The following is a 24,694-nucleotide window of genomic DNA, read 5'->3' as shown; positions in this document are numbered from 1 at the left end:
ACTGATTGACGTCGGGTCGTCCATTGTCTTCATGGGCCAAGATTGAAAAGCCAACATCCACGAACACAAGACCACCCAAGCCACCGTTCATCGTGCTACCCACCTTATTGTATCCGTATCATTCCTTCTTTTCTGTCGAATGCCTCATGCCCGACGCCGACAACAATCCTTCCAAGCCTTGTCTTCAGCATCTCCAAGGCGAACCACTCCAAACAACGATTCCTCCGGCTCCCGCTTCCTGCGCGCGCACCCCGCGGGCAGATACCAGTACTCGAGCTCCTCGACAACACTTGGAGACGGGTCGCAAGCCAATACGAGCAAGCGCAACGCCAGACAAGGGAGCCGCACGGGTGTACCAAAATACGAACTTCTTACCTGGCGCTGCTGCGGGCGAAACACCTAAATGCCCAGCCAGATTTTCCGCGCCTAACACTCTCGGGGGCTTGCTTGCTCACCATTCTCGCTCACACCCCATTCACCTCAACATCTACCTTTTTTCTTCCCCTTACGGTTTCTGGCAGAGCGAAGCCCATTTTGACGGTTTGCAATCTCCATACACCTAATCCCACCCAGGGTTTCGAGACAGTCATCTCAAAAACGCGCGATTCCTCGCCTCGACATTGTCGCACCGGTAATTCCCCGGCTTCTCGCTGCTCGCCCGTTCGAACAAACAAACGTGCCAAACGTCTCTGCGACTGTCCCACGAACTTCCTTTGGTACGCTCAACCATCGCCAAACTCGCCGCGACACTACTTCTACTAGGCGGAGGCGACTAGCTTGCGTCGTCCGCCTGCCGGCTTCTCAATCCGAGTCACCGGGAGACCTGGTGCACGGAGGTTAGTGTTTCTTTCCCTGCTTCCTATCTGCATCATCTGTTCTCCATGCACCTCTTCAATTTGATGCGGTCTCTTCTCGATCTCGCTGCAGTCGCTACGCTGGAATGATTAGGCGGGCTTTTACACATGCCGATTTCAGCGAGAACCGCACTCACAATTAAACAGTTGTTGTTCCGAGACATTTTGAAATTGCACCCGCATTCCTGCAACCGCCGCACGCATTAGCCGGCCATCCTCCAAAGTCGACTCCCGTCTACCCAGCGTCCCTCGATTTCTCCGCTTCCCTCATCCACCACAATCGAGCAGAACTTCTTGGCTGTTGGTCAGTCAACCATTCAACCCACGAGGGTTGCGAGACGTTACCTCGAAAATATACATCCTGCCCGAAACATGCCACGATACGACTTTGAAGACGGCCGCGATGCCGAGCGAGAGCCCCTAGACCAGGCTTATCGGTCTCATACCCCCAATCCCCCAGAGTACTACCAAGATAATCAGTACCACCACGGCGCGCCTCATGAATACCATCATGATCACCAGTACTCCGAACCCAATCATGACCCGAACTTTGGCCGCATGAGAGCTGAGCGGAGGAACGATGGCCAGGGACCACCACCGGCTGCTGTCGGTGCCGTGGGCGGTGCCGCTACAGCATACGGAGCTCATCAAGCCGTATCCCCCATCGACAACTCTCCGCAGGTTCCGGTGCACCGCGACTGGGGCCCCGATCGTTATGCGGCTCCACAGCAGAGCAATCTGAATCCGAATATCACACCTGGCGCGGATAACTTCAGCGACACGGCATCAGGAGGTATGGCTGGTATCGCTTACACCGTCGCCGAACGTAACGCCAGGGAGAGCGGGGTTGGTGCCATGAGAAGTGCTGGCCAGACCCCGCGAGGACAGTCTCAGCAGCCCAGTGCACCACCGCAAGCTTACAGTCAACCGGGAGGCGACGTATATGAGATGAGCAATGCCGTCCCGCGTCCTTACCAAGGTAGCTACCAAGGCAGTCTTCCGGACCGAGACTCCCACTCCAGCCTGACGGCTCTCGGCGGAGCTGGCGCTTCTCCGGCCAGGCTATCCCCATCTTCGAGCCCATACGGCTACAACGACTATTACAACGAAAACCCCTACTACCAACGACACCCCCAACACCTTGGCGTGGTGGATCCTAACTCTATCGCGGACGATGGTGATGATGGTCTCGACTACGGCAAGCCCAAAAGTGGACGAAACTCGATGCTTAGTCTTTCCAACAGCGATCGAACAGGCAAGACGAAAGCAGCTGGCGCAGCCGGCGCGGCTGCTGCGGGAGGTGCCGCAGCAGGATTGATGGCGAACCGAAATCACAGCGGCTACTACGACCCCAAGGGAACGGCCGAGTATCAAAACGGCAGCGCCATTGACCTCAGCTCACCAGAGAAGAAATCAGAGTGGATGGCGCAGCAAAACAAGGGACGCAGAAAGTGGAAGTGTTGCATTATTCTCGGAGTGATCCTCCTCATCGCCGGTGCCATTGCTGGTGGCATTGCAGGTGGATTGATTTCTAGAAACAGTCGCGACGGCAACAGCTCAGGAAATGGACAATCAGCAGACGACGACAAGAACTCCAACGGTGACCTCAGCGCCGACAGTGCCGAAATCAAAGCGCTTATGAACAACAAGGAACTGCATAAAGTGTTCCCCGGAATGGACTACACGCCTCTCAACTCCCAGTACCCCGATTGTTATCACAATCCTCCTTCACAGAACAACATCACCCGTGATCTTGCTGTTCTCAGTCAACTGACCAACACTGTCCGCTTGTACGGCACAGACTGCAACCAGACGCAGATGCTTATTCACTCAATTGAGCAACTCAAACTGGAGGGCACAGTGAAGATCTGGTTGGGTGTATGGCAGGATGGCAACAAGACAACCAACGCGAGACAACTTTCCCAAATGTGGGATATTCTGGACCAGTACGGAGACAAGCATTTCGAGGGTCTCATCGTCGCCAACGAAATTCTGTTCCGGAAGCAAATGACCGAGTCGGAACTGGGGACTCTACTCCAAGAGGTACGAACCAACTTGACCAGCAAGGGACTTAGCCTGCCTGTGGCAACTTCAGACCTGGGCGACGACTGGACGGCATCTTTGGCGTCAAAGAGTGACTACATCATGGCCAACATCCACCCGTTCTTCTCTGGAACCAACGCCAAGGACGCAGCCATGTGGACTTACGCATTTTGGGAGAATCAAGCCGGTGGGTTCTTCAAGTCGGACAAGAAGAAGAACGTGATTGCCGAGATTGGTTGGCCGACCAAAGGTGGCACAAGCTGCGGCGATGGCACTGCTACGGGCTGCCCCAATGCCTCAGTTGCCGGTATCGACGAGCTGAATGAGCTGTTGGACAAGTGGGTATGTCCCGCTTTGACTAATGGTACCAACTACTTTTGGTTCTCGGCCTTTGATGAGCCATGGAAGATAATGTACAACGAAAAAGACAAGAACTGGGAGGACCAATGGGGTCTGATGGACGTCAACCGCAAGGTCAAGTCTGGCGTCGTTATACCGGACTGCGGCGGCAAGACGGTCTGACACATTGATGCCAGATGACTGTTACGAGACTTGATGTATGGATGGATGAAGGATGATAGTCAAGCCCTGCGTCTGCTACTCAGCGATACGCAGCACTGTACATGACGGAGTACTCTGGAGTTTGGGGGCCTAAACATGCCCGGCTTGAAAGCTGCCGGCATCATGGTATGATGTTTTATACCGTGTACACCATGTCGGTGATTGTTCGTATGGGTTAATTCACACTGTATTTAGCATTTGATTGATCGGAAAGAATAGATTAGTTGAAATGCTTCGTGTGCCTGGTGATATGACGCGACTCGTGTTCTCAGGTTGGCCCCCCCCCCCCCTGCCCCCTCTCGATTGGCAAGCGCATCAAATCAAGGATTTCGACGCTCAGGCAACTTGCATCGAATGTAAGAAAGCCCTAATACGGCACTGGGATCTGCGTCATGTCATTCGATGCAGTGCTGGGGCTCTCGACCTGTGTACCTCCAATGCGTCCGGGACAGGCAACCGAGGACAACACGGGCCGAGGCGGGGAGTGCGGGGCGGGCCCTGATCGACATGATTTCTTCCGACATCTCCGGCTGGGCCAGGGATTGCTTCATCTTGCTTCATCCACAGCACTTGACCTTTTCAAATTTGCATCATTTCAACGCAGCTTGCCCCTTCTGTGGTTACATTCTCCCCAAAACCTGCAGCAGATTGTACAATTTTCGCATTCCCTCGAGCCTCGCGCCCTTGGACAGAGACCGTGTTCACGGAGTAACCGTGATGAGGGTCCGGGCGCCGCACCCTTTCCTCTTATTGTTTTTGGCCAGCAACAGCGTCGTAGAAGGAACAATGAAGTGGAAGAATCTCACGAGGCCGACGCCCAATGTCCCGCTAGCGCCCGTACCACTTCCTGAGCCTGGGGCTACGCGGGATGGCGCGGAGATTGTGAAGCAGTTGACGGGGTTGTCTCGGTCGAGTATGAGTGGTGACCAGGGTGCGAGACTGGATCTTGTCAAGATAATTGAGCTTGAGGGGGAGTTATGGGAGCCGGAGGGAATTGTGAGGCTTGCGGGTAATGGTATGGAGGGGAATGACAGAGAACGGGATTCAGTGGACGTTGATAAGGAGGAGAATGGTGATGAGGAAAGGTTCTGGGTTTCGGCAGGGGAGTATACCGTCCCGACGGAGAAGTATCCTGACGGAAAATGGATTGATGGGACGGATCGGAGTGCCGGGGCGGGCTTTGCGCATTTCGTGGTGTTTGACGGGCGCGGAAGACGTGTTGGGGACTGGGTTGTTTCCGAGGAAGGGGACTTGGAGGTAAATCTCGACTCAGATATTCTTTTCACCCCAGTTCTCTCTTCTTTAGGGGCCTGTGTCACTTTGCAGCCCCCTTGAAGTCAGACGGGTGGCTAACGAAGGATATAGTATCATACCGGAGGGATTGATTTTGATGGGCGACATATTTGGGCTACGCTCTCGCAGTACCGACCGAATTCGACGGCAACAGTGGTGAGGGTTAATCCGGTCAGCGTGGAAATGGAGAGGGTCTTCCAGGTGGCGGATCACCAGGGTGGGATCGTGCATGATGTCCACAATGGGACGTTGACGACATTGGGGTGGGGTGGGAGAGTTGCGAGGAGATGGGATATCAGCAAGGCCGGGATGACATGGGAGGGCGAAACTGGCGGTGGGATTGGAAAGGGGGAACAGGCTCAACTTGGCAAACGGGGTGAAGTGGATTACAATGGGGAAGTCGACGGACATCAGACAACAATCGTGAATCCTTCGCACTGGATCGATTACCAAGACTGCAAATCTCTCGGCATCGTCGACGGGAGGCATCTGATGCTTTGTTCCGGCATCGCGACGCTGGCGCCGGGGTTGGAGGTGGGTGGGTTGGCGATTGTTGAAGTGGAGGGGATGATTCCTCTGTGGGAGGTGCCGTTCATGGAAAGAACAGGGGTTGTGCCGTGGACGGGGGATGAGGACCACATAGAAGCGAGCATGAGGAGGAAGAGCGTGTTGATGACGAAGAACCCGATGGATGTTGCTGTCGTTGGGGGACGAGTGAGGCTGTATTTTGCGCCGGAAGAGGGCAAGAGTAGAATTTTTGTTTATGAGGTACGTGAGGGGTGATTTGTGAGGACGTTGTGCGTGTGCTTGGTGTGGTGTTCACCTTGCCAAAACTCTTCACAGTTGTTTTAGATGGGGAATGAGAACCGTCGGGTTGTTCATATGTATCCTTATTTATGTCTGATTGGCAATTAGCCATGATGAGCAACTGTTCCGTTTTCATACGTAGGCTTCATAGAAGTTCTCATCAATGGTGTCTCGCGCTGCTCTATTGGTGCTCAATGTACGATGTAGACGAAATAAACGTCGTTTCCGCACTGAAGCTTCCTATTCATACTTGGCACGTAAAGATTTGGAGGACGTATTCATCGTAGGTGTCTATGGATGGTCGCCAGGGTACCCGGCGAAATGAAGAGGATATAGGATGCTAATAGACTCTGATCCTTAGTAAACTACGCTCGCAAAGTTGTCAAGCCTGTTCGTTCGGGAAAGTTTTGCTGCACGAAGATGTCCCTCGAGGCCGTCAATGGGTTCGTTGCTGTTGCTGACTGTGAGAGTGACAGACGCTTCGGGGAAGTTTGAGATGATTGAAGAGTCTCAGATGTCGTCCTGCTGAAGAGCGAAGTGGACATCGTGGTAGATGTGAGATCCTCAAAGAAGATGGAGCGTTAGACCACGCCTAAAGCTGTCGAGGATGTGGGATGTAGACACACGAAGGGAGGAAAAGGACAAGCTTTGTGACTCAAAACATGCGCAATTTCAAGCAGACCATCTGTGAGATGACGCTTAGTCATGCTGCCATTGACTCTGCAACATTCGTGCTGCCAAGATCTTTCCGTTTGTGGCATGTAGAATTGACAAAATCAGGGTTTAATGCGTTAGTGGATATACGTGTCATTGCATTCTGGCTCATGTGCTCGTGTGGGCATGGAACCATACAGAATGAGAGATCCATTCGGCCGAACAAATTTCCAAAATTTTGGATTATCCCATGTCGTAAACAAGCCGACTTGATTGAAGAGCAGGGAGCATGGGAGATGAACACCCCTGGGTCCTCCAGAAAATGCTAGTCGACCTTCCTATGAGGCAACGGCATGTCTAAGAAAAGGCTGCTTTTTTTCTTTCTCAGACTGTATCTTGACTCTCATATGCATGTTCCGCGAGAGTCCTCAGAATCTGACACGCAAAATGATCACAGGCTGAAGCATCACTCAGCACAGATCGCCATAGCATCTTATCCTAATCACACATTCCTGTTCAGAGAGTTGCGGCTCGGGCCGTCGGATGAGTTGATCTACCAGCATTCACCCAGTTTGAGAAAAGCTGTTTTCGGTATTCCCTGGTAAGAACAAGAAGAAGGAATAATAGCTGGGATGCGTGGGTCTTGGTGCCTTCAGATGAGCTTGTTTCTCTGGTTGACCATGTTGATGTGCGTCGTAGCACGGCGTGGGCCGCAGGTGCGCTTGCGCAACATCTGAGGGAGAGGTGAACAGGGCACACGGATGGAGCCTTTTGGCATCTTCCGAATACGATCCAGAGAGGCCTGTGACTTCATGCACTCGTGTCCCCATCCTGTGCACTAGCGCTACTCTCTGCGATTCGGCCCGTCTGGGAAACGCCTTGATGCCTCGACTTAGCTTCCTTTTATTTATTTCTCTTCCCTGTTCTATTTCTTTTTCAATCAATCATTACTTGTGCCAATGGAGGTCTAGCACGAATGCAGCCGAACTGAGAGAAGACGAGAGACAAAAGGCTGCAAGTCTGGTCTCAAACATAGAGTCAGGGCCTAGAAGTAGCACCCGGGTGCAATAATAGGAATTATAGATGTACGGGAGTTCAGACTGGGAAAACCGGCCGTAGGAGGTGAGGGAAGTTTGAGCGAAGGGGACGATGAGCCCCCCTAGCCCGGTTGGTTCTATGACACTGTTCAAAGGGATGAGACAGTTTATTGGAAAAAGCATGACCAGGTGTTACTCCAACAACCACATCGTTCCCAATGATCAAAGCTGGCAAGCGCAATTCACCAATCAAACGTGACGAATTTGTCAATGAGGGCACGGAAAGAACTTGAGCTAAGACAGAGTTAATAGGGGATCTGCAAAGCTGCATGCCTAGATCTGAGCCATGTTCGTTCCACGGACTGTGCCGAGGTTTAGCATCGACTCGTCCATGACGATCTTTTGATACTAAACTATGGAAATAAGCGCGAATCAACTGGGCGTCCGCAAGTTTGTTGTCACCTATGCTGCTCCTGGACGAGTTTATTAGTTCTCCGAAGTGGTGATTGGGCACTTGAACGTATAGCATAGCGAAATTAGACGTCATAACAAGGGCGCAATACCACGAGCGTTGCCGACGGAAGTCCTTTGTCCCGCGCGATAGTCTAAACACTACTCCCTTTTCAGACAAGACTACCTGAGAAAATGCTGATATTGGACAGCCACTGCATGGATGCTGCGTGCGTGGCGGACAGGAATAGCATGTCGGTAATAGTTTGGAATCGTTTTTAGCACACGGCCAGGTTCTTTTGTCGTGCCCTCCCGATCCCCAGACATGTTATTGCGGAGTACATATCCGGGGAAAGTAGAAGCTCAATAGGTACTATAGTGTCTAGTGGTTACGCTTCAGCGCCGTTGACGACGCCATTCCCGCGGACCGATACGCTACACTCGGGATCAAATCTTCCCGCACAGCCGTTTCCATGTCGCTACCACTACTAAATATTCCCCGGGAAGAGTGCGTCGACGAAGTGTCGTGGGCATTTATTTTGGAACTATGTCATCATTCCGAGATTTGTCTCTGTTAAATGTAGTCCAACGGACTATGTCATTCAAATAAATCGGTTATAAAAGTCACCGTCTTCTCATCACCTCAAGCCTTCGTCATCATCCAGAGATTCTCTAGCTGTTTCTTTGGCCTGACTTTTCTTCTCAACTTCACATAACACGGATACTTACTTGCTGCTTATTTGCAATGAGGTATCAATGTACATTGCCAGCCTTGCTGGCCGCCTCAGCAGCCGCATTTCCATCTATGGCAACAAAGGAAGATCTTGAAATTTTGATCAAGCGCAACGCAGAACCTGAAGCCAACCCCGAGCCACAGATCCTCGGCGGAATCATCGGCTCACTCACCAACACCATTACCGGACTCCTCGGCGCTGTGGCTCAAGGGGCATTAAACCCTGCAAACAAGCGTCCCGAACCAGGCTACGACTTCATTGCACCTGGCCCCAATGATAGCAGAGGACCCTGCCCGGGTTTGAATCTGCTTGCGAATCATGGCTACCTGCCTCGTGATGGCCACGTCAACTTGGGCCAAGTAATTGAAGCCACTGCTCGCGGGTTCAACATGGGTCCTGATTTGTCAACTATCCTCGGTGTTTTTGCTGTCCTCACGGACGGAGATATCGCAACTGAGTCTTTCTACTTGGGATCTGGCCCAGGGAATGTTGGCGGATTGAACAGGCACTCAACAGTCGAGGTGAGACTATGAGTTGAATTCTCTCTCGTGGCATATGTCTAACCTCCCTCTTAGGCCGATATTTCACCTAACCGAGAAGATTTCTACAACGGATGTGGCGATGCTCACCACCTTTCATCCCGTCTGTTCAAGCAGAACGTTGACATCGTAGCGAAGAGCGGAACGAAGCAGTTTGACCTGACCAACATGGGTACACAATACCAACAACTGTCCATGTTCTCTCAGAAAAACAACCCTTACCTCTACTACTTCCCTTTCCCCTTAATCGTCTCTCTTGGGGCTTTTGCCTTCTACCCTAACGTCAGTTGCTTCCTTCTCTCTAATTCTCTAGTAGCTACTAACATCTGGCGTCCAAGTTCTTCAGCAATGGCACCTACGGACTAGGAGGTGTTGCCAATTATGAGTCCATCTCCTCTATTATCGGGGCCAAGTACGACTCCGCCACGGGGGAATTCCAGTACGTACCGGAAACATGGCCCGCCAACTGGTACCGTCGTGCAACGCCGTACACTGCAGTTCAGACAGTGCTGGAGGGTCTCCTCATCTACCTCCGCAACCCTGTTACTCCGGCTGTTGCGCAGCTTGGCACAGGAAATCTGAATGCCACAACTCTGCTGTGTGATGTTTACCAGGGTATCAATTCACTGGTGCCACTCTTCGTCGCCGGGACTACGGAGCAGGTGGCTGCCGCGACTACATGGGCTATTTCCAAGCTTGACCCCTACTTCGGCAACACCGTTCTCGGTTGCCCAACCAGCGTTCTCTCTCCAAATAGCCCTAGCATCTTGTTCCCTAATGCCAACCAGCAGGGCGGTCCGCTCAATCCCCCTCCCAGTGTGGCCAAGCATATTGGCAACAACGTATACTACAAGACGTACTTTACTTCGGCACCGGTAACACCGGCGTGCTGAAGTATCCACGACAGAGCATACAGTAGAATAGTTCTTTAATGATTTTGTGCTTCTTCAACGATAAACCCCCTTTTACATTATGTGCTCGTAAAAGCGAAAGGATCCTAATAAAAATATCTTGTATTTTCTCTTTTCCCATTTGAAAATACAAGGATATCATGCTGTGTACTGACATTATCTCGCTAATCACAACAAGATTATATATAAAGAAGCCTTTCAGCACAGCTCATGCTGAAAACACCGAGATCGTGCGTGACCCTTCAATGCACGAAGGAAGTATTATGACCCTTCGCAAGGACTCTTCATTTCTCGGCTTCCTATCGTTACCTACTTAGTTTCCATTCGACAAGATCACAATTGCATGGAGTCTCAAGCGAAAAACACTTTGCTTTGCCTGGAGAGGCTGGGATCTTAACAGATACTAGTCCCGAAGACATGAGGTGGTTGCACCCAAGTCCCGTCCTGAGGCCTCGCCTGACCTCGTACAAGATTATCAAGCGATGCTGCTAGTATGATAATATCGTGATGTTACAATTAGCTGAAGAACTGCGTGGGACTCTTTGTTGTAAAGATAACTTTCAACCTGCCCGATCGAAAACTGGCTATGCTTTCCGACATATGAACATGAGTCAAACCACTAGTCAAGAGCCAATGTTTGCAGGAGGGCGATGCGACGTTGAGAGGTAAAGGCCCTTTTTCGATACACAACAACAGCTCTACTTTTGTTTGACACTCAGGATGAAGACGTCGAACAGCTGGAACCCCAGAACAGGTGGATCAGATGGCGGCCAATGCGTTCCAAGTTGAATCGACCTGAGGTAGGGGACATGAATATGGAGGTGTACATCACCGGAGCAGCTCGTTGCCGGCGGGAATAAATGGATACATTATGCAAATTGTGCAGCTTGTGCCTTTTGACTAAACCAGCACTAACGGGGTGGAACCCGCATCGAAAAACCCTTAACTCTATAAATGCAATTACATGAATGCTCGGGGTCCTCTGCCGTCCCGTTTCCCAATTGGTGACCTTGGTACGGACAATCGGTAGACAAAGTTTCCGTCTGCATTCCGCCCGTAACCAGCCACAATCCTAGACTGATTAGCCTTAATCAGTCAGTTAGTGGTCAGATCCAAATGAGACGCCAAGCATGGCTCACGATGATTCATCCGCGCTAGCAGGGATTCTTGCGTCAAAGGATGACTGGCGCTACCCTGAGTTGTTGATGGAGATCCCGAAAGTGAGCGCTTCCCAGGTCTGCCCCTCCCCTCGAAACCCCCTCCTCCCTCCCAGGCGCGCCAACACTGTCTTGGCTACCGGTACCTATGTCAGTGACGACTGGTATATCTCGTCGTCGCGAATCATTGAGAGGAGCTGTTTCATTTATCTATGTGGCGGTACATGAGTATATACAACGGAGAGCCGTATCGAACTATTCGTGATCGAACCCTTACTTGTTGCAGACTAATCAAGATATTAATTATCGTCTGCTATTCTGCCACAGCTAGGAGCCTGAAGGTGACTATGCTGATGTTGGCAAACCAGTGCATGGATATAGAATGAGCCATGTTGAATCACGCGTGCATTGTTATCATTACGATCGCGCTTAATTTGTGATCTTGTCTTGTAACTCAATAAGTGTCAAAGGATTATTACAAAGGTGCCGCGACGTTGTAAGCAGCTTCATGGAATACAGTATAACTGATCAAAGGTTTCATTTATCGATTATTCCACGAGAATATCCGACCTACCCTGCGCGCCCATTCATCCACCATGAGCCCAGTAACGGAGGCGAAGCCCGGTGAGGCGTTACTGCTCAATATCCTTGCGCATAACACTCTTAAGCGCTTCGGTCTCAGCCTCTTGACGAACGAGGCGGATTCGTAAATCGTCCCTTTCCCGAGTCATCTCCTTCAGTAATAATTCCAGTTCCTCGATGCGATCAACCTTCTTTTGTCTGTACTTGCGAGCAGCAATGGTGTTTCGCTGACGGCGCAGGATCTTGTCGGTATGGGGAGTGGCCACCTCTAGGTCCTGAGCTTTGTCATTCGGAGAGGACCGGTGAGATAACTCAGCCCCCGAAGCAGCAGTATACACTGACATATCCAGGGGCGGAGGCTGGTTCGGGCTGTTGGAATTGGAATTGGAACTAGAGCTGGACTCAAAGAGTGCATCCAGCTGAGCCGGGAGGAAGGCGTCGGAGAAGGTGTCGAAAAAGGCGGGTGGTGAGGTATCGAGGAAGGCAAGTGGGAAAGCTGAGATATGTAGTCAGTACACTGGATGTTGAGTCATCGGGTGTAGAGATGGGAGAATATTGTTAGTCTTCTTACACTGATCAATCGGGTTGCCGAGGGGACTGGCACTGATGGGAGGCGTCGCATAGGTAGCAGACGTCCATGGCAGAGTGTCCCAAGGGGGCGGTTCAGAGCACGGAAGGCTAGGATCTATTTGGACAGAGTCTGGGCCAAAAAGCCCAAAGTCTGTACCCGGGAGGCCAGCGGCCGACAACTGAAGTGACTGTTGTTGGTGTTGATGCTGAAGATCATGTGTCAAACCGACCTCGCCAGGAAGACTTGAGTTATCCTGGGCCCATTGCGGCAATAGGTTGGGCTGGCTGGAACCAGACGGTCTCCCGCTGGATCGCGGCCGCGGCGGCTGATGATGATGCGGCGCACATTGTTGCAGAGTGTAAAGGCCCTGTCACCTAGGGCCAGAGGATGACAATGTTGAATAGAGATAGGGAGATTCTCGTCTTGCGAGAATGAAGATGTCGTGGAGAGGAAACAATGCGCTCGATTAACGGTGGGAGACTGAGATTTATAAATTCGGCAAAGATCCTGATCAACCTCTGCAGGCGGAATGGGAATGGGTAAGACGCCCGATCTCTGGCGGGTTTACGACGGCTGCAGACGTGGGTTGCCCGCACTGATAACACTAACCTTAACAACGGCAATAGAGGTACGGGTGACCTGGCGTAAGCCCGGTTGAGGTGTGGCTCAGCACGCCTGCAGCAGACAAGATTGTTGCGGGCTAACCGATGTGCTGATCAATAGGCTAGGGACATTGCGAATGGTCTTGCAGCTATCCAGTTTACATAACAAAAGTGGTTCTGCACAACTCAACATATGCACCAAGACAGTCTGATCGCACAATCCGGGAACAACTTTCTGCCCCGTGATCATTGTTCAAATGAGCCTTAGTGTGACCTCTGATCAAGGAGGGCTGACGAGTTCATTCTGTATGACAAACGTTGCTGCAGCCCAGCCTCAGTAGACTGAAGACGTCACGTCACGCCTTATCCTTTCGAAAACACTCCGACACCTCGTTCATAACATGATCGAGCGAGACAGATAGCCTACCACAGTGCAGGTAGATCGCGACTGGACCCCCAGTGCTCTGTTTCCCAACTACAGACGAAAGCTGGTAAAGCTGCAGGACGGCCAAAACGGGACTCTTCTGACTGCTCTTTTCCGGACCCCTTGCCAAGTCCCCCCTCATCGGCGTCGTGCAGCTGCATGGGTCGAGCCCGACCCCGAACCTACGGTGAACGGAGCCCATCCGACGGCCGAAAGCCTCTGGCTCTCCGTCTCTCATTTGAGTTGCCCTCACACAATCATACACCACAATCGGAGAATGGATCCCACTCTCCTTGCAGATACGGCGTCGGCGTCAAACTCCTTGTCGCCGCCGGGGGCTCCTCCCAGTCAAGCAGGATCTCTGGAGAGCGAAAATGGCAGATCCTCCATGGCCCACCGTCCTCGCCATACGCGTACCAGCACACCTAAAGTGAGGACAGGTTGTGTCACCTGTGAGTCTTCGCCCAGCTATGAGGGAACTGAATAGGTAACTGGACACCGCTTACTCCATGCAGGCAAGTAAGTCAAGTCAGACTTCAAAATTCAACCGCGAGTCTTGTGTACTGATTAATCCTCTAGAAAACGGCACATTAAGTGTGACGAGGGCAAGCCTCATTGCATGAACTGCCTCAAGACCCGTGGTGTCTGTGATGGCTATGCCATCAAGCCGAGGAAGACGAGAGGGAAGGCTCCGAAGGACCTGGAACCCTTGAACCCCGTATCATCATGTCGCCGGGCCAGTCCCCGCCTGCGCATCCGGGAACCCAATGTGAACACCCTCGATTTTGCCGATGATATGCAAAGCGTCTACTTCAACGACTGGAACGAATTAGTTCGCGTCTCACTCGGCGGCGCTCACTTCTCTAGGACCAACCTCTGGACAACCACGATGCCTCAGCTCACCCGCCGAAACTCAGCTCTGCGACAAGCGGCTATGAGCATCGGGGCTATCAGCAGGGCACTGTCTTCGCAGGGCTCACCTTATGTCGTGGCGAGAAATTTTGGTAACATCGCCAACCTCCTGCAGAGCCCGCACTATCAGAATGCCATTGTCTACTACTGCCAGGCACTTCGTCTACAAGGGCAGGCCGACTTCCAGACTGCCAGCATCCAAGAGGCGGTGCTTTTGTCCATACTCTTCGTCGCATTTGAGGCCTTGCGGGGGAACCGAAACTCGGCTCTTCAGCATGTCAAGTTTGGCTTCGTGTTGTTGCAGGAGTTGCTCACCAGCGAGGACTCGGATCATCGCATCTGGAACCTCGCGCCCGACCCTAGACAACTCATTACCGAAATTCTGGATCTATATAACCATCTCGACGTACAAAGTCGCACCGTGCTCAGTGGCCATGTGAAGTCAAGCCGGTCACCGGCCTACGAACTCATCAAAGGCCTCAAAGCCAGAGGCCATACTATTGAGACGTACAACATGCAGATACAACGCTATACTGACCCAGGGGAAGGAAGAAAAGCAATGCCGGAGGTGTTCAGCAACGCTGAAGACGCATACTTTTGGTGGCAAACCTGCCAGCGACGAATCGCCAAGCTTGGTCCTCTCTTGCTGACTGTCATCGACGATCTCAAAGTTGAGGAGATCAATGATGAAGCCGGCATCGACCAACTACTCGAGATGATGCAAAACCAGCCTGAACTGCTAGCGTACTGCGAAAAATCGGTCGCAAATCTTCAGCAGTGGCGACACGCTTTCGAGCCGCTCTACAACAAGACATTGTCCGACAAGAACATCTCACGTAAAGAGTATCTCAAGATCTTGCATCTTCGTATGCACTACCTCGTCATGTTTCTATACAGCTTCTTTCCCAAATACGCCGACGAAGCTACCATCGCGTCCATGACACCGTACTGTCGAGAGATTAACGACGTCATCGAGATCCTGCTTCGTGAGCAGCAGAAAGACTTCAAGACTCCCGCACACGTCTTCTCAATGGAGTTCGGCCTGGCCTGGCAGCTCACCGTTGTCGCTATGACGTGCCGTGATCCCTTGGTTAGGGATAACGCGACGCGCATCCTCGAAATGTACCCGCGGAAAGAAGGGCTCTGGGACAGCAAGGCTTTTTTGGCCGTGCTGAAAAAGAACCGCGAGCTAGAGGCAGAGAATGCTAGAGAGGGAACACTGGCGGAACAATGGAGGCGGCTGTGTAGAAGGGAATTCATCTTTGAAGATGCTGGAGAGACCATTATCTTTCGCTCCTTAAAGAAAAAGGAAGAAACCGGCGAGTGGGACCTAGTTGAAGAGACCGCCGAGTTCAAGGGAGAAGTTGATACTTTAGAGTGGAAGGTAAGGCCGGTAAGCGGCCAGGGTCTTATTATGACCGGCATCAGTTAATTTGATTGTGTAAATATAAGATAAGCCAGTATCCTATCAGCTATAACATAGTGGCAGTATATGAACATTAGACACTGCGTAGTGTTAAGTATTCATAGCTCTTTAGTATTTATCTTCGTGAACAACATTCGGAATGTTTCTCAGCTTATTGTTTCTTCGAGTTACGTTACTAAGTTTAAGAATGTTCACCTTAGCCTCTATGAATCCGATCTACTAGACCAAATAATGCTATAACTTCAAACTATAATATTCATTCGATAGCGTAAATATATCCTTTTCATTAGTAAACTCTACTAGGTAGCTAAGCGTTATATTGGAATAGAGTAGTCTGAAAGAAATAGCTTAGATAATTCGAAATCATTTGAAGTATTAGTCTTTACGGGCGTAACTAAAACTCAGTTTGTCTGTTCTTTAGTATCTGTTAGTATGTCGTTGTGGTAATAGTACTAGGTTAACGGAACCGTGAGCGTTATTCCCTTTGCCTTAGTACTAGATGAAAACGAATAGAGTTGCCCTGATAATCAACTTTCTTAATTAAAAATGCTGTATACGTCACTGATGGCGCGACTTCGATTTGATCAGCGTGTGCCGGCATGAGATGCGAAAGAGAGGATAGATTTAGTAGAAGAAACGTGGCGTTACTAGCAGCAGCTATGAAAACTATGGGCTGGAAATAAGTAGTCTGCGTAACGCGTATACGACAACTGGCATTTACGCCTTGCGGAACTGTACAAAGATAAAGGCAGCAAGCCCAGAACAGACAGCCCCAGTCGTCCACATCATCCAGCTATGCAGCAGGCTTTGCGGGACCAAAAGCCCATATGATGAACCGGTTACAAGCCTACGAGGCAACTCGAGGCTTTCTATGTGAGTTCCTTTCAAGTAGCTCTTGTACCAGGCTCTGACGAAAAGACTATCACCCTGCCAGGGGACAATAGTTCTAATCATCAATTTGGAGAAAGGTAGTTGCTGGCAGAAAAGGCTGTTCATCCACCGCCCCTGCCGCATAACTTCAGTGATAACGTTTTGACGTTTGGCCTGAACTCGTGCAAGCATAGTCTCAATCTCCTCTGCTGACAGAGCTCCTGAAGTTGAATTCAAAGTTGCAACTAGAGTGTTGATGAAAGTTGCGGCTGTCTCGATAGCTCCGTTGCCGCCTTGAGCAGTAATTGGGTGAAGCTGTGCAAGCAGTCAGCAACTCAAGTCCATTATCAATGTCAAAATGTCAAACATGTTACCTTATGGGCAGAATCGCCTATCAACAGAATTCTCCGGTAGTTCCAGCGAGAGAAAACGTGCTCTTCTAGTGCTACAAGTGTAGTAATCTGGCGTTCTTCATATACGTCTCGAAACTTGATTGTGTCCGAGATGCTATCGTCCAGGTATTGCGATGCGAGCGCCGCCTCATCTTCCTTTGAGAACCTGGGGATATCGTTCCCATAGTAGGTGCGATCCATCATCTTGATGAAAAACCAGTATACACGGTCTTTTGGGGCTGGAATTAGTAGGTAGGATCGCCCATCGTTGAAAGCGGCATGCTGCACCCCGCGCCAACCTTTGGGATGCTTTGATATTCCAAAAATGCATTTCGTGTTCGAATTGAGACCTTTAATGTTTGTGAGAAGGTGAAAAATTTACTAAATGGGCGAGGCTTCTTTTGGCTTACTCTGGGCTTCGTTAGGAGGGAACATATTGTGCTTTTCTTGAGAAGCAAGGCGCCACATCTCCTGTCTGATGAAGCTCCGGACCCCATCAGCCCCAATGAGAATGTCTCCTGCGTAGGTGCTTCCGTCGCATGTCTTGACGGTGACGCCTGAGTCATCCATCTGCACCTCGGAGACTCGCTTGCCGGTCAAAACACATTCCTTTTTACAAATCTGTTCGTATAAGACCTGCAGAAGCATCTGTCTGTCGATGAAAGTAGAAGGGTAGCCGGTCCTGCTCGAGTTTAGTAATGGAACGATGGGTAAGATATTGGACGAGTAATGGAATGTACAGGCTTTCGATCCGCTCAGAAGCACTTGCGCCTTGGGTTTCTGACAGAGTGAGTCCATCTGAGGATCTGATGGAACATCTGTAATAGACGTCGCCCGCGATCTCACGCAGGGAATCGTAACATCCCAGTTGATCGAGGATCTTGAGGCCATTGGGCTCCAGGCCGATGCTCGCACCGAGTTGAGGCGCTATGGTGGGATGGGCTTCAAGTAAAAGGTAGTCGATTCCTACCTTCTCTAACATGATAGCTAGAGAAAGGCCGGAGATACTACCACCAATAATGAGTATTTGGAACTTCTTTTCGGATGCCATGATGAGATGCAGTCGTAATTGAAATGAAGGAATGTTATAAGTTGCTGAGTTGAGAGCTTGTATTGACCGACATCACTAGACATCTCCTTCATCTTTATATTAACATCCTATCTCAAATACAGCAAGATGCAGATAGGTATCATAATGCAGTAAATATCCGTGGCCCTGTTCATCTGCAGGCCAAGAATACGCTGAGACATATCCTATGAACCTTGCGTACTGCTCTCCCAAGTTAATGCTTTTAATCCGTGGCTGCGTATAATACGACCCTATTAATGTGGTTCTTGACAATCTACTTGTCTCGTTGTCGCGGGCCCGAAAGTCCGCTACTGCAGCTTGGCAAATGCCGCCTCATTCTTGTCTATCACGCCAGGCGCTAAAGTGACTAAACCCTATCGTAGCAATTGTGGATAGAGGGACGACTACCTGCGATGCACAGGAACCTGATCTAGCACTTGTGGGCGATGGTCATCCGAAATGAGCGAAGCCGATATCCGTTTCGTTGCAGGGAAAAGTGGCGTAGATAGGGGCCATCGGTGCCCGAGGGGCGCGTGAACGCCCTTGTCACCAACCCCGTCCACCTTGACCTACAGAGTGAGTGGTGCTCAAAATGCGGCCGTTCAAAGCATCTGGTCTCTTAGCCAGCGCCTGACTTGGTCTGGAATAAACCATGCGTCGAGTGTTTCTTGTGACTAAGGTGGATCAAACACAACTTCAGGCTACAGGAGCCACCTACAATATCTCCTCTGACCATCGCAACTTTCATTTCGCTCGTGACAACATGCCTCTCTTCAATCTCTTTGGCAACACACCAGACCTCAAGGTCTCCAGTCATATGCTCTCAAGAAAGCCTTAGCATCTCTCTCGTGGGTGACGTCACAGATAGTCTTTCCTAATCACCAGCAACTCCTCCGGAGGCACCTTCACATTGATGATCACCCATGGCTCTACGAGTGGCGGTCCTAAAGCATTTCTACGCGTTCATCGGAAGACGTACGATTCTACGCCCCAAAAGGACGGGATCGTATGTGAGTCCGGAGCGACGAGAGCTGTCTGACGAACATGACTGTTTAACAAATCGCATCATGATGCCAGGGGACTTTTGCGGAATTCCAAATAACGCGATATACGTCTCCTAGCTCATGAAGCCGGAGATTGAGCTGAATCCGGTACTCGTGCCTGGCTCGTTTGAGGCACTTCTTCTCGAACGTGATTGCACGCGCTCTCAACCTGACCAGACCTCTGAACAAGACTGAATTTGGAATTTGAGGTGTTTATCCCCTGCGCAACTTTGCGTTGCAGTACGACCTGATTAATCACAAATTTGGGCCGGGAAGCTGTCACGATGGTCCAAACGAGTTAATACCAGATGATCAGCATCCGATTTAGGTCGAGAAATATTACGGACCGAAATAGCTTCATTTGAATGATGGAGTTTGTCAAATCATTTCCCCTCTGCTTGTATCCGTGCAGACAGGCGCCCTTTTTGCCTATAGAACCTTTATGATGGGCCAATAGCCCCGAAGCCGCGGTTGAGCTTACTATGACAAGCCTACGCAGTATCATATTACAATACAAGGTGTAGAGGTAACTATCACGGTTAACGGATTTCCTATGGCGCACTTTATTGACAGCGAAATAATTTTTATCCCTTCCGACACTAACTTCTCTTACCGTGTATAAGCAAACTCTACTACACTTCTATATGTTAGCGGAGGCAATAACGGGCTAGATGCCGTGCTCATGACAGACTCGATCGAATGATCCTTACCATTTTATCCTTGCGAAGCGCCCCAGTATAATTACCTAGCGAGAGGGGCTTCGTAGTGTTGGAGGCGAGAATACGTGAAGTTTATTTCACTTCACTGACAGTTCTAATGTTATGTATCTTTCTCAAAAGTAAATCGATGTCTATTAAGTTATTTATAACGTCAACTTCATCAAAGAACCAATGTCGCAAATAGCTTAATAAACGAACAGACCACAACCAAGCTAAGACCCCTTTTCCAGGGGCAGGCGCGGGCTAACCGACTCAATAAGACCCGGCAAACGCATATGGTAAAATCAAAAAAGATAACGAAAGGATTCGACTTTGAGGAAATATACTACAAATTCATTCAATTACTTTCGTCTGTTCAGCTAGATTTGGGTACAATACCCTTTCGATCACGTGCATCTAATAGCCACACTGTGGCTGTGCAGACGATAACGAAGCCATCACCAGCTCCTTATCATGCGCGGGCCGAGCATCCCTCCCGCCCTCCCCGCAGCACGACGTCAATGTTTCAATGTCGTTTATGATGCACGCCTCCGATAACGCAGACAGCTACTACTTGGACATTCGAGATCGAGCAACGAGTAAGGGACTAAACATGCAATCATCTCAGTCAATAATCCGCAATCGCAAAAAGATACTGAATGCGTAAGGCATAGCGCCCCAAGACCAACCCGACGACCAATGAGATGGCCAATCGCCACGAGAAGAGCCTCGGCTGACCCTGATTAATAGATGTATGAGCTGCAGGAATCGAAAGCTTCGGTGCTCTGGGCGAGATCCATGTGAACGGTGTTCCAGTCGTAAAGAAAAGTGTGTTTACGAAGAGAAGGAAAGAAGAGTGGCTGTTCCAGTCGAGTCAGTTATTTCCCGGATTCTCAAGATGTTCCACAATTGCTCATTTCAATGCAGTCATATCGCTCAATTACAGAATCGGATCAAGTCGCTTGAGTCACAGCTCCGAGCAGCGCAAGACAGGCCTGCCGATGGGTCTCCTCTGGGCAACGAGGAGCAAGCCAGAGAAGAATCACCTATGAGGCTGCCGGAAGCAGAGCCTCCGGGCTCAGTATGTAACTCGGGATCAACCATTATCGCTTGTATTGATTCAGCGTAGCCAGCAGCCACGAGAGAGTTCGCCAATACTTTAGTGACCTCTGAGCCACAGATCAAAATCCGCCGTTACGGCCATGCAGGTAGGCCCACACTTTATTTCCCTTATGAATGCATCTAAAGTAACGGTTCAAAGCCTATCTCGGCCACAGCTCGACACTCAGCTTCAGCCGCAATGTTCGAAACCTTCTTCAGTCTTCGACTCCTATCGCAGATCCGGGTAGTGTATCTATAGAGCGCGAAGATGTATCCTACACTTCTCCTCTCCCACCTCTTGCACTAGACCTCACAAAAGTCCCATTACCCCAACTTTCTTATGCAGAATACTTGACCAACACTATTGTTCTAACCTTTGGGTCACTATACTCTTTGTTCGACGCCGAAGCGTTTTTGGAGAAGCTGAGAATGTTCTACTCGGAACGTGCTACAGGAACTGTCCCGAACCCATGCCTCTGGCATATTCAGATGCTTCTAGTCCTAGGTCTCGGTAAGTCGATACTCAGCCGAGAACATTCGCAGTCGGGACCCGCAGGAATGGTGTACTTCGCCAGCGCTATCGAAGCCATGTCAGATATTCGCAGACTCTACCAGAGCCCTTTCCTATCAATGGAGATTCTCAGTCTGACAGCTCTATTCATGCACGCAACAGACATGCTTCAAGAGGCCTACGTAACGGTATGTCTGGAACAAAAGTTTCTGGTTGAAACCTATGGCTAATTTGAAGGTTAGATCGGCAACGCTTTACGTATTGGGACAACCAAGATAATGAATGTGTCAATGCCCGAAGCATTGAGACCACCAAACGTCGAGTACCAAAGGAGGCTCTGGTGGACAGTCTACTGCATAGACAGAAAAACCGCTGCCATGCTGGGAAGCACTATGGTAGTCCGAGACGATGACATCTCCATACCTTTCCCTGAAACGAAGGCCGGGGATGAGGTCCAGAACATCTTTGCTATCCACGTCACTCTCTCATCCCACCTCGGGAGGATTCTCGACGGTACGTGGGCATGTTTTCAGTACACGTGTAGTCTAGCATCTCAATATGGTCTGCCACTAACAGTAATCTTGTAGTCATATACGGAGTACACAATCAAAAGCAGCGTAACTTTGTGACACAAGTCAGAGAAATCCTTGAACGTCTGGTACAGACTCTTGTTGTCCTACGAGAACACTTGGACTTGGACCTAGACGCGCCGTCGCAGCCCCTCACCCGCGATGCTGCCACTTTACACCTGCTTCTTCATCAAGTTCGTGAGAGCACCAAACATTCGAGAGTCATGACGCTGATCAGGGGTACAGTGTGTGATTCTGACCGTTCGACCGGTTCTCTATTCCCTCTTAAAGCCGTTATTGAGTCTGGATACCTTGGAAGGGCGAATCCGGCAACCTCCGTCTATCTTTGACTCGATGCTGAAAATGTGTGTCGAGTCGGCGATCCAAATTCTCAAGATCATGGCTGCGCTGAAACAGCAGATGATGTGCGGTAAGTCCCCGTGCACCAAAAAGGATAATCCATCATCCCTAATTCTTCAAGATATCTTCCTACCCTACGACATAGACGCCCTATTTTCTGCAGCCTTTGCGCTAGTCTTGATAGATATCATCCGACCCGCGAATGAACTGCTGTGGGACTTGCCTCAGGCCATACACCTACTCGACGAATACGTGTCACGGCATGTGGCGCCTGCACAGGCTTACCGGTCAGATCTATTACAGCTTGTGGAGCTGCACACCAAGCTTCGTGGCAGCGGCGATATCGCAGACGCACACCGGCAAGATGAAGGCCAGGAAGCGGAAAGCAACGCTAGACACACTCCTAATATGGTTAGAAACGCCATCGCTAATGCAGATCCATCGGGGGCCTCCGGCAGCCCGGTATGGTCGCAAGTTCGACCTGGTAATGATGGTTCTGCGCCGACGAATCTGGAGACAATGATGTCTGTTATAGACGACCTGAATGTTCACGAGTCAGATATTATCGATGCCGCAATGCTCGAGGGCGGCTGGATGTGGGAGGATGACAACATGTGGACGGCTGCATAGTATAGTCTTTAAGATTACTAACGACTCGGAACTTCCTATTGACGATCTATTTTCCGGTAGCCTACCCACCCTCCCTATCAATCTCATCATTCATGGCATCACAGTATAAGTAAATCAGTTGCTTGGTGTTCGGGTGGCCTAATTGGTAGATGTTTTTGGTATTACTAAATGCACACCCTTGATCAGGTTTTATTTCAGATAAGTCTACCTCATGATAAGAACTTTTGCGAAGTCTTCAATTCTCTTTTCTAATTTGCTCGCGCACAGCCGGAACATACTGCGGGCATAACGTGCTCAGCGATACATCACTACACTTCTGGTGATGAGGAGAATATGAGCTTGAACTCACCGGAATGACCTGGATTTTCTCGAGGTCCCATACGCCTCTCTTAGCGTATATATCGCTCTTAATGATCTTGTAGACTTCTTCGAGGCTCTCGGCAGCGTAGACAACGACGCTTCCTATGAAAAGCGCAGGCTCACCCTCGACAGGGTGTTTTTCGAAGATCGCACCTAGGCATGAACACGTCGGCAACGAAGAATGAAAAAGAAATAGTGAAACTTTTACCGCCTGCTGGTAGTGTTCCCGAAGTAATCATGGGCTTAATGCCTTCGTAATGGTCTCTGCGAAGGAAGTCAGCCCCGTCATGAAGCCCCAGTCGAACGCGACGCTAGTGATGCGAGATGGTCACGTGCCCTTTAACCTTCTTCCTGATTTCCAACACATTGGGATTGTCAGGAAGAATAGCAAGCCACTCTTTCTTTTGAGCGGTCGTTGCTATTCCGCGCCGGCCATATCTTGCCAATGTGCCAAGAGGGCGAGCCCGTCGAACCAGCACGGACCGAATAGACGATTGAAGGAAGAGGGCTGACATTTTAACAATTTCACAGTTGTTAACAATATAATGATCTGATAATGATCAATTGGTATTTGATACTGAAAACTTGAAGCATCTGGCATGAGAGTCGCCTTTTAGCTGGGAAACATCTCTGGTTGGTGTTAATATCAATGCTGAGTTCCGACCCAATCGGAATCGAGGTCCGAAGGCGGAGTGGAGGTGCGGCATACGATTCCGACTAGCAACATGATCTTGTACTTTACTAATATGGCTCGATAGCAATAGACAGTAATTTTGATCGTGCTCGCATTTCAAACGACAAAGTTACACGCGCGCAATGTCTCTGTTATATACTTCGATAATTCGATCCTCGGCTCCTCGCATAGCAGGAGGGATCTTGGCCAGCCGTAATGCTTTGCTGAGCAACGGCCCCAAGGTTCGAGAACAACGGTCAAGTCTTTCCAAGAAATGTTTCCGCATGTTCTCTCAGAATCCTGGGTGTAGGAGTAAAATGGAGACAGTCTTCTCACCGGACGCAGTCGCCCGTGAGTACACACAGATTTCTCCACCTGATACACAATTCACCAACAGCTTTTGTGTTAGCTATCGGTCCATATCATCAGGCAATCAAAGCAAATGGCCTCGTGTTTCTCTCAGGTCAAATTCCTGCGGATCCCAATGGAAAACTCATCGAGGGTACTGTTACTGAAAAAGCTCATGTAATGTGCCGGAATGCCCGCGCCGTGCTCGGAGCCGCTGGCTCCGGCCTGGACAAGGTGGTAAAGGTTATGGTAAGTTCAAAAATTTCCGCGGCGTCTAACAAACAACTGAAGAGCGCCCAGATCTTCTTCAAGGACTTCAGAGATTACAAGGCGGTAAATGATGTGTACGCCGAATACTTCCCACACGGTCCTGCCCGCTCCTCATGTGAGGCCACAAAGCTCCCGGCTGGTGCTTCTATCGAAATGGACATCATTGCTTTGCAGTAAAGTATGAAGAATGGACAGTAAGCATTAGTTGGCTCGAATATAGATCACCATTCAGATATTACAAAG

General features: G+C 50.1%; 8 protein-coding genes across 8 annotated transcripts; 6 read left to right on the top strand and 2 right to left on the bottom strand.

Annotated features, from left to right (window-relative positions):
* Positions 1 to 1,226: 1,226 nt before the first annotated feature.
* Positions 1,227 to 3,419, top strand: CCOS01_11446 (endo-beta-1,3-glucanase; the record flags this gene model as incomplete). Its single annotated transcript, XM_060459599.1, has 1 exon — positions 1,227 to 3,419. One exon carries the CDS (start codon positions 1,227 to 1,229, stop codon positions 3,417 to 3,419), a length of 2,193 nt encoding a protein of 730 aa, XP_060309430.1.
* Positions 3,420 to 4,244: 825 nt separating this feature from the next.
* CCOS01_11445 (uncharacterized protein) lies at positions 4,245 to 5,603 on the top strand (the record flags this gene model as incomplete). The annotated part of the gene is made up of 3 exons (XM_060459598.1): positions 4,245 to 4,715; positions 4,824 to 5,519; positions 5,595 to 5,603. The coding sequence occupies 3 exons, from the start codon at positions 4,245 to 4,247 to the stop codon at positions 5,601 to 5,603; spliced, it is 1,176 nt and encodes a 391-aa protein (XP_060309429.1).
* Positions 5,604 to 8,504: 2,901 nt separating this feature from the next.
* Positions 8,505 to 9,865, top strand: CCOS01_11444 (uncharacterized protein; the record flags this gene model as incomplete). The annotated part of the gene is made up of 3 exons (XM_060459597.1): positions 8,505 to 8,954; positions 9,009 to 9,254; positions 9,311 to 9,865. 3 exons carry the CDS (start codon positions 8,505 to 8,507, stop codon positions 9,863 to 9,865), a joined length of 1,251 nt encoding a protein of 416 aa, XP_060309428.1.
* A 1,807-nt stretch (positions 9,866 to 11,672) lies between these two features.
* On the bottom strand, positions 11,673 to 12,540 carry CCOS01_11443 (bZIP transcription factor; the record flags this gene model as incomplete). Its single annotated transcript, XM_060459596.1, has 3 exons — positions 11,673 to 12,118; positions 12,194 to 12,398; positions 12,490 to 12,540. The coding sequence occupies 3 exons, from the start codon at positions 12,538 to 12,540 to the stop codon at positions 11,673 to 11,675; spliced, it is 702 nt and encodes a 233-aa protein (XP_060309427.1).
* Positions 12,541 to 13,593: 1,053 nt separating this feature from the next.
* On the top strand, positions 13,594 to 15,563 carry CCOS01_11442 (C6 zinc finger domain-containing protein; the record flags this gene model as incomplete). The annotated part of the gene is made up of 2 exons (XM_060459595.1): positions 13,594 to 13,649; positions 13,799 to 15,563. The coding sequence occupies 2 exons, from the start codon at positions 13,594 to 13,596 to the stop codon at positions 15,561 to 15,563; spliced, it is 1,821 nt and encodes a 606-aa protein (XP_060309426.1).
* A 711-nt stretch (positions 15,564 to 16,274) lies between these two features.
* Positions 16,275 to 17,870, bottom strand: CCOS01_11441 (FAD binding domain-containing protein; the record flags this gene model as incomplete). Its single annotated transcript, XM_060459594.1, has 4 exons — positions 16,275 to 16,742; positions 16,802 to 17,169; positions 17,230 to 17,501; positions 17,560 to 17,870. The coding sequence occupies 4 exons, from the start codon at positions 17,868 to 17,870 to the stop codon at positions 16,275 to 16,277; spliced, it is 1,419 nt and encodes a 472-aa protein (XP_060309425.1).
* A 2,288-nt stretch (positions 17,871 to 20,158) lies between these two features.
* CCOS01_11440 (uncharacterized protein) lies at positions 20,159 to 22,800 on the top strand (the record flags this gene model as incomplete). The annotated part of the gene is made up of 9 exons (XM_060459593.1): positions 20,159 to 20,228; positions 20,395 to 20,447; positions 20,576 to 20,710; positions 20,810 to 20,837; positions 20,891 to 21,429; positions 21,517 to 21,754; positions 21,829 to 22,055; positions 22,186 to 22,240; positions 22,316 to 22,800. 9 exons carry the CDS (start codon positions 20,159 to 20,161, stop codon positions 22,798 to 22,800), a joined length of 1,830 nt encoding a protein of 609 aa, XP_060309424.1.
* A 1,350-nt stretch (positions 22,801 to 24,150) lies between these two features.
* CCOS01_11439 (TdcF protein) lies at positions 24,151 to 24,628 on the top strand (the record flags this gene model as incomplete). The annotated part of the gene is made up of 3 exons (XM_060459592.1): positions 24,151 to 24,184; positions 24,297 to 24,430; positions 24,482 to 24,628. 3 exons carry the CDS (start codon positions 24,151 to 24,153, stop codon positions 24,626 to 24,628), a joined length of 315 nt encoding a protein of 104 aa, XP_060309423.1.
* Positions 24,629 to 24,694: the final 66 nt, after the last annotated feature.

Source organism: Colletotrichum costaricense (genome assembly GCF_030867565.1).
Source record: "Colletotrichum costaricense strain IMI 309622 chromosome Unknown Scaffold_13.1, whole genome shotgun sequence".
Taxonomy (NCBI): Eukaryota; Fungi; Ascomycota; class Sordariomycetes; order Glomerellales; family Glomerellaceae; genus Colletotrichum; species Colletotrichum costaricense.
Note: the sequence above shows the minus strand (reverse complement) of the source record. Positions and strands in the feature narration are given on the sequence as shown.